The sequence below is a fragment of the Macrotis lagotis genome, chromosome 1 (assembly GCF_037893015.1).
Source record: "Macrotis lagotis isolate mMagLag1 chromosome 1, bilby.v1.9.chrom.fasta, whole genome shotgun sequence".
NCBI classification, from domain to species: domain Eukaryota; kingdom Metazoa; phylum Chordata; class Mammalia; order Peramelemorphia; family Peramelidae; genus Macrotis; species Macrotis lagotis.
In genome coordinates this window covers 733126285-733141593 of record NC_133658.1, presented here as the reverse complement: position 1 = coordinate 733141593, position 15309 = coordinate 733126285, and the positions used below count along the sequence as shown (strand labels likewise).

The window sequence follows — 15309 nt, the reverse complement described above, 5'->3', positions numbered from 1 at the left end:
TCCAAGAAAACAAGTTCAAATCAAAGTCAACAGCATAAGTGAGACTAACAGAACATAAACCTAGCAATTACTTTAATTTGACAAATGCATGAAGTCAAATTTGAGTATCCGTATTATCTCAATTATTAGCATGATTTACCACTAGCAATGTCAGTATAATCTCATGACAAAGATGAAGTGTGTTATTACATTTCTTACAACACTTGAATATGAAGTATATCCATGTGAAACTAAACAACATTTGACCTCATTCTTTTTGGAAAATACAATATAACAGTCTGGATTTTCCCCAAAACTTCAATTAAAAAAATTTAATCATCACAGAACCTACAGAAAACTATTCAAACACTCAACAATTAAACATAAGTATAACTATTTTTAAAAGTTAAATAATAGGGACAGTTAGGTGGCACAGTGGATGGAGCACCGGTCCTGGAGTCAGGAGTACCTGAGTTCAAATCTGGCCTCAGACACTTAATAATTAACTAGTTGTGGGACCTTGGGCAAGCCACTTAACCCCATTGCCTTGCAAAAAAAACCAAACAAACTTAAAAAAGTTAAATAATACTACCTTACTGATAAATAACTGAAATGAAAAGAAAATCGAATGGGGTGAAGTAAAGATGAAAGTCAAGTAAAGATGAAAGAATTAAGTCGCAGAAATATAAAAGCAAAGCAAAAAAAAGCTAAAAAATCAAATACAAATTCTCTCAGATCAAATAGAAATCAGTTGGTGATGAAAAATAATTAAAAGTAGCATGACATCACATTAAGAAAGTTTATAATGGGAAAAATAAGCCCACATAAAACTTTAATATTATTAATTATGAAATTTTAAAGAATTCTATCAATAAATGTTATTTCTGCTTTTTACACTTTTAATATTTATAAAATTGCTGTAATTTTAAAAAAAATTTTGTGTTGCCATGAACTGTTATAAAACCCTAGAAACCATTAGCTTAAGACTTTTATGCTTTAAAAGGTACAAGGGATTTTTAAAAAATTAGGATGCCACAACAGAGATTACTGTACTTTCTTCCATTTTAATAATGTATTCTTTTGCAACGAATATCATTAGAGCAATACAGAAACACTCGAACTATTAAAATCACTAACTGATTTGTTAGTGAGTTCAATAGCATTTGAAGTTATAAAATACATTGCAATAAAAAAGAATATGAAATATCTTATTTCATACTAGTATTTCTTTCATGAAGATAAATTACAATTTTCAAATTTATCTCTCATTTTCTATCAACAAAATACGAATAATTATAATTTTCTAAGCAAAAAAAAATTAACATAAAACTTACAGTTTCACAAGTAAGACATCTGGTTTCATTAGTTAATGTTCCCTGAAAGATCTCATGAACCCAAGTTGGGTCTGGTGTGCTGTTGTTATTTTCATTATCAATATTGCCATTAGGTAGACGACCATTTTGCTTTTCCTGCTTTCTCTCTTCTTGTAAAATATCAGCAATTGTGTTTAGTAGGTAATTCAAAAACTCATGTGCATCTTGCTGCATGTAGTTGTCAAAAAGTTCTAAACATGAAGACAAATTAATATTAAGTTATTAACAAAGGGAGCATAGCTTCATATAAATAGTAATATAAAATAAAAAATTTTTAGAGAATCAGAATAGTTAAGCTGGTAACACATCAGGAATAGTTGATTTGAAAATAATTCTTGAGTTAAGGGAAGGAAGTATGGATATCCGAAAATACAAAGTAATATTGAATATATTCTTAAATAACTGATAGTAAAAAAAAAAGATGCTTAAAAACATTCCTAAATTTTTTCTGGCAATGACAGAAGTTTTCATTACCCCCCCCCCCCAAAAGCCATGTTTTCATTATAGAAATTAGCCTATTATTCAGACAACATACTTTACTTTATAATTCACAATTGTCTCAGGAATATTTACAAATGAGTAAATAATGCAATCACTTTATCATAGACAATGAACCACACAAATTTTTAGGAACAACAATCATTATACACATTCTTCTAGAAAGGAAACTGAGGTAAAGAGAAATGAAATGATTAAAAGTCACAAGAGAGAGAGAGATCAATGAATAAATAAAAGCTATGTATGATCAAAACACTGCTTTGCTTATTAAAGCAAGTTTGATGAAGTAAAAGGAGCACTAAAATATAAGTCAGAAAACTTGAGTAACTTGTCCCTAAAACTAGATTGAATGGTATTAACTAGTTGTGAGATTTAGAGCAAATCACGCTTTGGGCCATCTTTTCCACATCTATAAAAACAAGGCATTGAACTGGATTAGAGATTCATAACTTGCTTAAGTAATGGACTCCTTTGGCAATATGGTGAAAACTACAGTCCCATTAACCAAAATTCATAATTTCTTTCTCATATTTCTACTTTGTGCTTATCTAGAATGCCACCTATTCAAATCCTACCCATTCTTTAAAACTCATCACTATCTCAAAAGTCTCTAACCACTCATAGAACTATTAAATTTTTTTTTCATGATTATAACCTGTCCCTGAAAATTGGAATGAGTATTCCTTGGAAGTCACCACAATTATTACTCTTTTTGTCAAGCATCCAACAATACTATGCATAATAACTGCATGCATATATATATATATATATATATATATATATATATATATATATATATATATCTGCTGGGTTCTGTTGTACAGATTTTGTCATTCTTCTTATTATATTTTTCCAAGAACTACATAAAGTACAGATCTATCTGTGACCGTCTGAAGTTAATACATTTTTGCATAAAGCTAGCTTGATCCTGCTATTTCTCAGGAAGTTAAATGTGACACCTTCTTCAATTATGAAGATGGTAGATATGCAAGTCTGGCACAATGCCCTAGGTTATATATCACATGTGTGGATTTAATAGTTTGTACAGAGACTTATCCCATGACAAAGTGTTTTAAAAAAAAGTCTACAGAATGACTTTTGACATAAGCAGACCATCATTTTACCACACAATATTAAAGAGTGAAAAAAGATACAAGCCATTGGACTTGAACAATATAATTGAAATCATATTGAGATGGAGCTCCAAGACTAGAACCAAAGATTCTCCAGCTTCCAAAGATTCTCTACCTCCAGCTGGACATATCTGTCCACAAAGTGACGTCAAACTCATAGTGGAGTTACAATGACTGACAATGGATTATAGTTATACTAGATTAATGGTGCTGTGAAAGCAGAGTACTAATACCTCTTTTTGGAATCCAAAATGTAGTTAGTTCTATTATAACGTTTGCTTCAAAAAATGAAAATGCTTGCAACTATTAACATATGGGGAATGTTCTGAACATTATGCTACTTGAAAGTCTGCATATGCATGGTTTCAATCAAGTGCCTACTGTGTGCTGATTCCTTCTGCAATGAATAGTGAAAATGCAGAAATGGAAGTAGGGGAAGGAACAAGCACTGGAACAGAACACCAACCAGAGCCAGAGTTGAAACACTAATATTTACCAAACTACTCTTAACAGAATTATTGAGAAAAACCAACAGTTGATATTCATTTTATTTCTTAACAGGCTAACATGGAAGTATTGTGCATTAATACACATGTATAATCTATACCAAATTGCTTACCTTCTCAAGGAGGGAAGGGGAAGGAGAAAATGGATAACTCAAATTTTTTTAAATGTTTAAAATGTTTAATAAATGCTCATAGAATTGAGCATAGAGGACATATTTTATATGACAATGTTATTTCAGAATCTATTTCAAATACAGTTTACATCTATAGAGGACAAAGCTTTAGAATAGCATCATCTATAATCCCTTGCAAATAAAACAATCCTCCTTTTTATGAATTAAAAATTTAGAACTCAAAATTCATTATAGGCATTAACTATTTCAAAAGTTCATACTAATTGAAATATAAAATATACTGGACATATGACATGATCTAATAGGAACTGAACTTGATTTTACAAAAATAATCATGCACATATGTGGGATTCACATATACACAAAAGCAATATTTGACTGACAATAAAGGTAAATGCATGACAAAATAACTCCCTCAAGTTTTTAAAATTCTGACAAAAGAATGGACTAGATAAAAATTTTAAATACTTAGCTTCTAAACTAAACAATTTTCCTAAACTCAGAAAACAGAATGGCAAATACATAATCACAAAACAGTTACAAATATTATTATGCTCTCTGTAGCTGAGGGGCTTAAAAATAATCAATGAAGGCACGTTTATAGAATTCTAGAATAGAATAATTTTTTTTAAAAAAACCAACTTTTGAATTAAAGCTAGTACTTATTAGCTAACATTTTATATAACACTTTAAAAGTTGGTTAAAGTGCTTTTCATATATTAATTTCACCTGATCCCCACAATATCCCTGTAAGGCAGATGCATTTATTATTATTATTGTTCCCATTTTATAAACAAGAAAATTCAAGATTAGAGAGATTAAATGACTTGCCTAGGATCACACAGCTAGTACACATCTGAAGCAGGATTCAAATTCAATTGCTCTTAAACTTAACTCAAGCACTCTAGCCTCTGCCTCAGTTTTCTCATCTGTGAAACAGGGAGAATAAAGCATCAATCTCCCAGGGTTGCTATAAAGCTAAAATGAATTACTTATGAAGCTCTTTGCAAATCTTAAAATGTCATATAAATATTAGCTACTATTATTATCCACTATATTTCCTGACTGCTAATAAAATCAAAGGGAAAGTTTAGTTAATGGAATGATGAGGAAATTTATCTTAAAAAAAAATATATATATATATCATTGTTTTCAGAATCTTACACCAGTTCTGCACCAAGAAACACAGTGCCATCTTCATAGACAATGGGTACTTGATAAATATTTGTTGAATGTATTAATGGGAATCAAGATTTGTATCCTCTGAACCAATAATTCACTTGTGGAACTAGGTATCATTTATTTAACTTCATTATTTAGATAACTAAAATAGAGCTTTTGTGTTCATTATCAAGTGAGAATAAGGCAAATTATTACTAACTCTTCAGTTTCTGAACTATTTACCAATATCAAAGGGATTTAAAACTGATTTGGGTTAAGGTTGAAGAAAATTGTAACTCACTTTCAAGACATTTTGATTACAGTAAATAGTTCAAGCAGGAAAGGAAGAAAAAAAGAGAAAATAGGGTAGCATTTATTTATAATTCTTGCCTAGACAGAAACCTATGCCCTTATGCTAAACTTTGCCAAAATTAAAAAAATTCAGCCTTAAAATGCTGTTTGAATTTAAATGCAAAGAAGTGAATTAGGGATGATAGAATAGTGGAAATTATTCAGTATTTCTTTGTTCAGGTACAGAGTCCACTATTTACTAACTGAATGAATAAGAAATATCAATTTATGTTTTTGGAACTCTGTAATCATCTATAATATTAAGTTCATCACTATATCCTATGATCCTATCAACAAATACCAACATAATGATGACCTGACTTTTCCTCAAAAAATAGTATTTTTTAAAAAACAATATATTTTATTATAGAAATATTTACACAATAAGAATCCTTTAAGAATACACAAAATTCTCATTCTCACTAAAGGATATGCATAATTCATGGAACTAAGTTAAATAAAATCTTAATTTGAATATCCTGAAAACAAAGTAATTCTTATTCAAGTATGTAAACCTTGTAGGACTAGTTTATAATTGATACAAGTATACTGGAAGTAAAAGAATTACCATTTTCTTTTCGTAACCTTGTTATGAACTTCTTAGGAGGTATTACTCCAACCTTTTTCTTCTGAGTGGCTATACTGTGAAAGAGATCTGCTAAGCACGTAAGAAGATTCTCTTTCTTCCTAGGTTGACTCTTGTAAGCTAGAACTTTTTCCCGAAATGGACGGCAAAAATAAAGTGCTTGAAGAACTGAATTGCAGTAGCAGGTGTTTCCAAACTAGAACATAAAGGAAAAAGTCTCTGTTAGCTTCACTGATCAAAGTAATTCTCCAAAAGATAGTGTCACAGATCTAGGTTTAGAAGGGGAAAATAGCAAAGTTGCTAAAATGTGAGTTTCAGCATTAAAGGATCTTATCAACTTTGACATACTGGTTTTGATGATTTTTCTTAATTTCAAATTCACAACAGAGTACTTGAAAATTCAGAGAAAAAAATCAATCACATTCCAAACTGAAAACTTTATAGTAAGTCATCTATAAGATTCAAAACTATTTGCTAAAATCTTTTAGTAATTCTCCAACAAGTGGTTTTTCAGTGATTTGCCTTTTGCCTTAATGTTCAGTCTCAAATTGCTCAGCTTTGTTATCTACTGCATTTACTTCCTTGATCAACAAATGAAAATAAAGTAAAAAAAAGGGGATGTGTTAAAGTATACCTCAACATCTCAAAGCTGACATCCTCATGCTATGACTTATTATATTTACTTATTCCCTTACAACCCAAACATTATCTTTTAAGGTTAAAAAGGCACTAGAATTCAACTAATTGCAGAAAAAATAAAAATATCACAGGTGAGTAAAGGGATTGATTTAAAAGAAAGCACAGAATACTAAGCCTTAGAAAAACTTTTTAAAAAGGAACCTAGGAGGCAGCTAGGCAGTGCAGTGGATAGAGCACCGGCCCTGGAATCAGGAGTACCTGAGTTCAAATCCGGTCTCAGACACTTAATAATTACCTAGCTGTGTGGCCTTGGGCAAGCCACTTAACCCCATTGCCTGAAAAAAACCTTAAAAAAAAAGGAACCTAGGTAGTGATAATAAAAATATTTCTATTTATATAAAGTATGGATTTTTAACATTTATTAAATTGACCAAAATGTCCAAAATATTTCCATCTTTGTCACCTCTCTTCCAACCCCTACCTCACTATACTCTCCAAACATTAACCCTTTTAAAATTTTCTTATAACTGTCCAGGGTACCACCATCCTCCCAGCAACCCAGGCTCATTACCTCAGTGTCATCCTCACTCACCAAAGATACAATCCACTGCCAAATCTTATCCCTCTGACATCCATGCATCTTGAATGTTTCCCTTTCTACTCCTACCCCTAGTTCACAAACTAGATCTCCATCCCTTCTCAATCAACTAAGTGATTCCCTGATCTAACTCATTCCAATTATCTTCCATTGAACTACCAGTTTTTCTGAAACATAGTTCTTAACATATGATTCTCATAAAAGACCATGACATCAGGGAGGTGCTAACATGGTAAGGACGTGAACTGCCTTAGAGTGAGGGATACTGTGCTACCTCACCAGCTCACTTTCTCCTCTACAGTCAGAGTCATCTGGGTCCAATGGAACTGGAGCTGGCCCTGGATGCTAGGCACTTAATGTTAAGTGACTTGACCAAGATCACACAGCTAGTAAGTATCAAGTGCCCGAGGTCTGATTTTTGAACTCAGATCCTCCTGACTCTAGGGTTGGTGCTCTATACACTGTACCACCTAGCTGCCTCTACCATATAACCACCCCCCCAATGAATTTTAAGGACTTTGCTTTTCTCTATTACCTACCAAAACTCTCCTCTGTTTGGTGTTTAAAGTCATTCACAAACTGATTCCTTTGTACCCTTCTCCATGTACTTGGACTATTTGAAAGTCCTTTTTGAGGGCACTCCACCTTCAGGCTGGATGCTATTAGCTGTCCTCTCATGCCAGGAATGCTCTGCACTTCCATTCTATTACTTGATTCCCTTGGCCTTTTTTTTAGTCTCAGCACAAAGTCTAACTTCTGCAGGAAGCCTTTATATTTCCACTGTTTATGAACATCTCCCCTTCCAAACTTCTTATATGAACTTACTAATTACATGTTGTACCCTGCACCCCACCCCATAAGAATGTAAGTTCCTTGAAGGCAAAAACTGGGTTGTTTTTTGCTTGTTCTTAATTTCAGTAGCATTTGACATGAAGTAAATATTGAATAAGTGCCTGTTGCTTCATCTCATGCAGACTAAATAATAATCCATAAAGTAACAATGAATTCTTTCAGAAGCTTAGATCTAGCTTTATCATAGATTAGCTTACTATAGTAATTTTCTATAATGCAATGTGTATCTAATCTATTCCACTGATCCATCATTCTATTTCTTAGCCAGTACCAGAATGTTTTGATAATTAAGTACTCTGTAATCAGTTTTTAGTTCTGGTACAGCTCAACCACTTTCTTTCACATTTTTCTCCTATTGATTCCCTTGATTTTTAAAAGGTCTATAAAAATTTTTTGGTACTTTGGTATGGCACTGAATAAATTAAATTAGGTAGAATTGTCATTTTTATTATATTGGTTCAACCTAGCCACAAACAATATTTTACTAATTGTTTAGATCTGACATTGTGTGAAAAGTATTTTATTGGGATGGGGGCAGAGCCAAGATGGTGACAAGAGTGGATCCTGTCTTAGGCGCTCTCTCATAAATCTTCGAAACTAAGGACTTTAACTAAATTTTCGAGAGACAGAACCCACAGAGGGACCCAATGAGGTAGTTCTCCTAGTCAAGGTAACTTGGAAAAGAACAGAAAGGCTCTGCTCCCCAGAGCTGGAGGGGCAGCCTGCCCTGGCCCCCCACGAAAGAACTTCAGCCTCCCAAAGGCAGCTCCAGGGTGCTGGGAGCTGCGGCTCACAGCTGCGGGGGATTTCCTGACCTACATCCCGGGGAGCACCGGGCACAAATTGGGGAAAGGGGGGGGGCGGAGACACAGGACAGGACCTCTCCAGCCCTCAGGGCACACAGCAGTAGCTCCCCAGTCCAGGTCCAGGAACACAGGAACAGAAGCAGGTGGAGCCTGTAAGCAGGAGCCCCCAGGGAATGAGCCCATTGAGCCCAGGGAAGGGAGTGAAGAGAGAGAGAGACTGCAGAGCTCTGTCCTCTGCCCCTAGAACAGGACTCTGGGGCTCTGACCCCATTCAGATCCTGATCGCAGTCTAGGCCCCCCCCAATAGAACAGCAGGGGCCCCCTCCACCTCAGCCCCGTGGCAGAGGGGAGCGTATATGGTCATTCACAGACCAGGAGGGAGGACAGAGCCTCACACACTGAGACCCTCGTGGGAGTGTCCCAAAAGCTCAGGAAGCACCCCCAAAACAGGCACAGGCTGGGAAAATGAGCAAGCAGAGAAAAAAACAGGAAACCATTGAGAAATACATTATCTATGATCCCAAGAAGGATCAATATACTCAGTCTGGAGATGAGGAAACACAAGCTTCTGCATCTAAAAGACTCCAAGAAAAACAGAAATTAGGATCAGGCTATGACAGAGCTCAAAAAAGACTTTGAAAATCAAATGAGGGAGTTAGAAGAAAAACTGGGAAGAGAAATGAGAGAGATGTAGAAAAAACATGAAAATGAAGTCAGTAGCTTAGTCAAGGAGATTCAAAAAAATGTGGAAGAAAATAGCATGCTAAAATACAGCTTAGGTCAAATGGATAATAAAACAGTTCAAAATGTTATTGAGGAGAAGAATGCTTTAAAAAGCAAAGTTGGCCAGATGGGAAAAAAGATAAGAAATCTCTCTGAGGTAAACAAATCCTTCAGACAAAGAATAGAACTCAGGGAGATTGATGAATTTATGAGAAATCAGGATTCATTACTTCAAAACCAAAAAAATGAAAAGATTAGAAGAAAATGTGAAACATCTCACTGAAAAAACAACTGATATGGAAAACAGATTTAGGAAAGATAATTTAAAAATTATTGGAATACAACAAAGTCATGATCAGGAAAAGAGCCCCAAGAAAATTGCCCTGATAACCTAGAAGCAGAGGGCAAAATAGAAATGGAGAGAATCCACTGATCCCGCCCCCCAGAAAGAGATCCCAAAAAGCCAACCCCTAGAAATATTAATAGTCAAGTTCCAGAACTCCCAAGTCAGAAAAAGATGGACTTTCAATGAACCAGGGGAATTTCAAATGTTCCTGTTGGAATGGCCAGAGCTGAACAGAAGGTTTGATCTTCAGACATAGGACTCAGGTGAAGCATAGAGATTGGAGGAGAAGGGGAAAATATGAGGGACTTAATGATGATGAACTGCATGTATTCCTGCATAGAAAAATGATACTGATAAAAATGACACTGATAATACTCATATGAACCTTCTCAGTTAATAAAGCAGGTAGAAGGAGCTTTTATAGTTGAAGCACAGGAGAAAGCTGAATTTGAAGATAAAATATGGTATAAAAATGGAGTTAATAGGAAAAAAGGGAAATGTAATGGAAGAAAGAAAAAGGAGAGGGGGGGAATAGGCCAAGATATTTCATATAATAAGATTTTTCTTTATTACAATGAGCTATTGCAATGAAATGGAATGGGGGAAGGCAAGGGGGAATGAGGGAATCTTCGCTCTCATCAGAGGTGGCTAGGAGAGGAAACAGCATATATACTCAATGGGGTATAGACATCTGGAGTAAGAAGGAGGGGGGGACAGGGGGAAGGGGTGGGGATGTGAATAAAGGAGGAGAGAATGGACCATGAGGGGAGAGTGGTCAGATATAACACATTTTCTTTTTTAATTCTTGCAAGGAGCTGGGATGGGATGGCCTGTCCTGGACCATAGGGTCAGGTGGATTCTGGGCCTAAGGGGTGGTATGGGGGCTCAGGGCCTTTTGGCCCCAGGGCCAGGGATCTGTCTGCTGCACCACTCAGCTACCCTACAGGAGAGTCAGAGTGAAAGGAGAGAGAAAATATAGTACATGGTAGTGGAGAAATATGAAAGGAGGGAGTTGCGATCAACAATGGCAACGTTGAAAAAATATGGAAGTAACTTGTGATGGATTTATCATAAAGAATGTGATCCACCCACAACAGAGTTGTTGGTGTTGGAACAAAGACTCAAGCACATTTATCATTATTATTATTGTTGGGTTTTTTTGTTGTTGTTTTGGGGGGGTGCAGGGCAAATGGGGCTGGGTAGCCTGCCTGGGGCATAGCGGGGTGATTTGTTGAGTGCCTGAGGTGCTCCTGGCTCAGGGGCCAATGCTCTGTCCGCCACCCAGCCACCCCTACTATTATTAATATTTTATTTTATTTTATTTTGGGTCTTTTTTTCCCTTTCTTTTTTTTTGGTTTTTGCAGGGCAGTGGGGTTGGGGTGGTTTGCATGTCACATGGCTGGGTGACTGTTGGGTGTACGGGGCCAGATATGGGCTCAGGTGCTCGTGGCTCCAGGGCTGGTGCTCCATCCATTGCGCCACCTGGCCATACCCACAATTATTACTATTTTTTTTAATTTTAATTTTTTTCTCTCTCTCCTTTATCACTCAAGCGAGTCTATATTTTGGGGGGGAGGGGGATATTTTGTTTACTCTTAAGAATATTTTATTAATGTATAAAAAACATTATTTGTAAAAAAAAATGTGCATACCCTTTGATCCAGCATACCACTCCTCGGTCTATACCCTGAAAAGATGATGAAAAAGGGTAAAAACATCACTTGTACAAAAAATATTCATAGCAGCCCTGTTTGTGGTGGCAAAGAATTGGAAATCAAGTAAATGTCCTTCAATTGGGGAATGGCTTAGCAAACTTTGGTATATGTATGTAATGGAACACTATTGTTCTATTAGAAACCAGGAGGGATGGGAATTCAGGGAAGCCTGGAAGGATTTGCATGAACTGATGCTGAGTGAGATGAGCAGAACCAGAAAAACACTGTACACCCTAACAGCAACATGGGGGCAATGATCAACTCTGATGGACTCGCTCATTCCATCAGTGCAACAATCAGGAAAAATTTTGGGCTGTCTGCAATGGAGAATACCATCTGTATCCAGAGAAAGAACTGCGGAATTTGAACAAAGACCAAGGACTATTACCTTAAATTAAGAAAAAAAAAACCCTGATATATTATTGTCTGATCTTTCTATCTCTCATACTTTGTTTCTTCCTTAAGGATATCATTTCTCTCTCATCACACTCAATTTGTATCAATGTTTACCATAGAAACAATGTAAAGACTGACAAACTACCTTCTGTGGGGGTGGGGGGAGGGAAGTTAAGATTAGGGGGGAAAATTGTAAAACTCTAAATAAAATCTTTAATTAAAAAAAAAGAAAAAAAGGAAAGTGTTTTACTGCATTCATATAGCTTTATCTATTGACAAATATTATTCCAAAGTCACATCTTCTGTCTATGTATACTCTTTCTAACTGCTAAGAATTACAAATATTAATTTACTATATGGAAAAACAAGCATTCTAAATTTAAGTTTAGTCTTTTATGTTCTCTTTTTGACTCTTTTTACCTTTTTTATGTTTCCCTTCAGTTTTGTATTTGGTGATCAAATTTTTCATTCAGTTTTGTCTTTTAATTGGAATGCTTTAAAATTCTCTATTTCATTAAATATTCATTTTCCCTGAAATATTATATTGGTAGATGATTTGTGATTAAATCCTAACTTCTTTGCCTTCCAAAATGACATATTTTAAGCTCTCCAGTTTTTTTCATCTGTGTGATCCTGACTATAGCTCTATGATACTGAATTGCTTCTTTTTAGCCACTTGTAGGACTTTCTCCTTGACCTGTGGGCACTGGAATTTGACTATGATATTCCCAGGAGTTTTTGCTTTTTCAGGTGGTGATCAATGAATTCTTTCAATTTCTATTTTGCCTTCTGGTTCAGTTTTTGATGATAATTTTTTGAATCATCCTCTTTTGAAAGATGATATCCAGGCTCTTTTTAAAAATCATGGATTTCAGGTAGTCCAATAATTCTTAAATTATCTTCCTTGGATCATTTTCTGGGTCTATTTTTTCCAATGAGAAATTTCCCATTTTCTTTTGCTTTATCACCACTTGATGTCTTACAAAATCATTAATTTCCACTTGCCAAATTCTAATTTTTAAGGAATTGTTTTCTTCAGTGAACTTTTTGTACTTCCTTTTCCACTTGGCCAATTCTATTTCTTAGGGAGTTATTTTCCTTAATGAAGTTTTCTATATCTTTTTATATGCTCTTGTCTATTTTTTCATGATTTTCTTCTATTGCTCTCATCTCTTTTTCCAAGTTTTCTTTCTCTTCTCTAATTTGTTTTTTTAAAAAATCTTTTTAGTTCTTCTAGGAGTTCTTTTTGGGTCTCAGATCAAAATACATTTTGTTTTGACATTGCTGTCCTCTTGTCCCAGGCTATGGACCTTGCTGCAAGCCCTATGCTGTGAAGCTGGCTGCTAGCGCTGCTCTGGTGACAAAACTTTCTTACTGTGTTAGTAAACTTCTTTCCTGATCCTAGATCAGTTCTGACAAAGTTTCAACATTATTTGGGGAGTAATTTGGTATTTGGTAAGGAATTTGGAAGAACTTCAAGGAGTTACATCTTCACTCCATCATCTTGGCACTTGAAAGTCCCTTGAGCTTTTGATCCAACCTCCAGCAAAACTTATCTGCTAAGAAGAATTATTTTTAAAAAGTCCTTGTTAAATCCATTTAACTGTCCTCTATTCTATCTTCTGTATACAATCACCATGTCTTTGAAACAAGCCTTCTCAGGAAGTTCTAAACATCCAAAAGAAAATTTCATTTGCCCCATATTTGGCACAACTCCTATTCCCCCCCACAAAAGTTTGGTCAATCATTTTCCCTTGTAGAAAGGGCTGGGGGGGGGGTGACAGTGGTAAAATTGTTTTCATATTTAAACAACAGGATATGTGAATTCACCTGGAAAATAAAGGGATCTCTTATGCTGAAAAGAGACTGCACCTTAAGCCTCTAGAAAGAAAGGGAAAGAATGAAAAGAGAAGGCCAAGGACAGAAAAAAAAATCATTTAGATACATGCACTACATATGTAAGACAGGATATGGGTGATGATCTAGCATAAAAGACTAAGGAACAGCCAGAAAGAAGACAGACAAGAAGAACACTGGCACAAAAAGCTAAGAAGAAAAGAATTGTATTAAAGTAATTACTAATTATGAAAACTAACAAAAGTTGATAAGGACTTGGCAATCAGTAGATGAGTAACAATCTTGAAGAGAGCAATTTCAGTTAAGGGAAGAGGCTAAAAGCCATATTTCAAAGAATTAAGAAGTGAAAGAAAGATGAGAAAATAAGAGAGTATAGAAAGCACTATTCCTCAGGCTAAACTCCTTGAGAAAGCCATCTATACTTGCTATCTCTATTTAATTTCATTTGCAACTCTTTGCAATCTGACTTCCACTCTCTTCATACAATTGAAACTGTTCTCTCCAAAATCAGCAATGATCTCTTAATTGCTAAATCTAATGACCTTTGCTCAATTCTCATCTTTTGTGACCTGCTGCCCTTGATTATATCAATAACTTTCTTGCCTTGGTTATTTTCTCCTCTCTAGGTTTTTGAAACAAACACTCTTTGAGGTTCTCCTTTGACCTGTACAACTTAGTTGGATTTTTCTCCAGATTATGCCCACTAACCATAAGTTTCCCCATTCTGTCCTGGGTCCTCATTTTATGCCCTTTATACCAGGGGATCTAGGATATTTTTCAGTCATTGAACCTCTTAAGAGTTGTGAAGTTTATGGGCCCCTTTTCAGGATTTTTTAAAAACACTTATATAACATTACCAAAAAAAAATTAATCAGATAAGTTCACAAATTTCCCTGAAATTCATATGAAAAATTCATGGGGATTCACAGATATCAAATTAAGAACTCTGCTCTTTATGATCTCATCTAGTTACCTCAATAGCTCCTAAAGGTTCAATTGTCATCTTTATACAGATGATTCATATATATATATATATACATATATATATATATGTATATTTTTCCCCAGCCCTAAACTCTCTCCTGAACTCTAGTCTCACATCAACTGCCATCAGAACATCTCAATTTGTAATTAATTACCCATAGGCATTTCAAAAATCTATCTTTTTAATTCTATTTTCTCTTCTATTATCTTCTTCCTTAATGATTTAGATAGTTTCACAGACCATTCAATCCTCTCTCTTTCTGTTCTCATTTCCTCTTCACTTCAAAGCTCTTTGCAACAATGGAGATTTCATGTAAAAATGAATATGAACACACATACTCATATATAAATTAGTGAATGAGAATGCAAAAAAAATAAATAAAAACCAAAAACTACAGTGAAGGGGGCAGTTAGATGGCACAGTGGATAGAGCACCAGCCCTGGAGTCAGGAGTACCTGGGTTCAAATCCGGCCTCAAGACATTTAATAATTACCTAGCTTTGGGGCCTTGGGCAAGCCACCTAACCCCATTTACCTTGCAAAAACCTAAAAAAAAAAAAAAATCCCCAAAAACCCAAAACTACAGTGAATCAATTAGTTACAACAAATGCTAATAGAAAAAAACTCCTTGTAAAACAAAAAATATCTATGAAGTATTTAAGAAGCAACAAC

At 35.0% G+C, this 15309-nt stretch overlaps 1 protein-coding gene and 1 long non-coding RNA gene across 10 annotated transcripts in view; one reads left to right on the top strand and one right to left on the bottom strand.

Annotated features, from left to right (window-relative positions):
* The window catches only part of USP12 (ubiquitin specific peptidase 12), a 140009-nt gene that overhangs the window by 22203 nt on the left and 102497 nt on the right, over nt 1-15309 (bottom strand). For 5 of the 9 annotated variants that reach the window (XM_074216163.1, XM_074216164.1, XM_074216160.1 and 2 more), the window contains 2 exons: nt 5704-5917; nt 1314-1543 (listed from right to left, as the gene is read on the bottom strand). In XM_074216163.1, the coding sequence (XP_074072264.1) occupies nt 1314-1543; nt 5704-5917 (444 nt within the window). Of the gene's footprint in view, nt 1-1313; nt 1544-4454; nt 5490-5703; nt 5918-15309 lie in introns of those variants that run through there. The other 4 variants (XM_074216168.1, XM_074216166.1, XM_074216167.1 and 1 more) reach the window with 2 other exon arrangements.
* The window catches only part of LOC141507964 (uncharacterized), a 61439-nt gene that overhangs the window by 17694 nt on the left and 28436 nt on the right, over nt 1-15309 (top strand). The gene's annotated exons all lie outside the window — the stretch shown is intronic.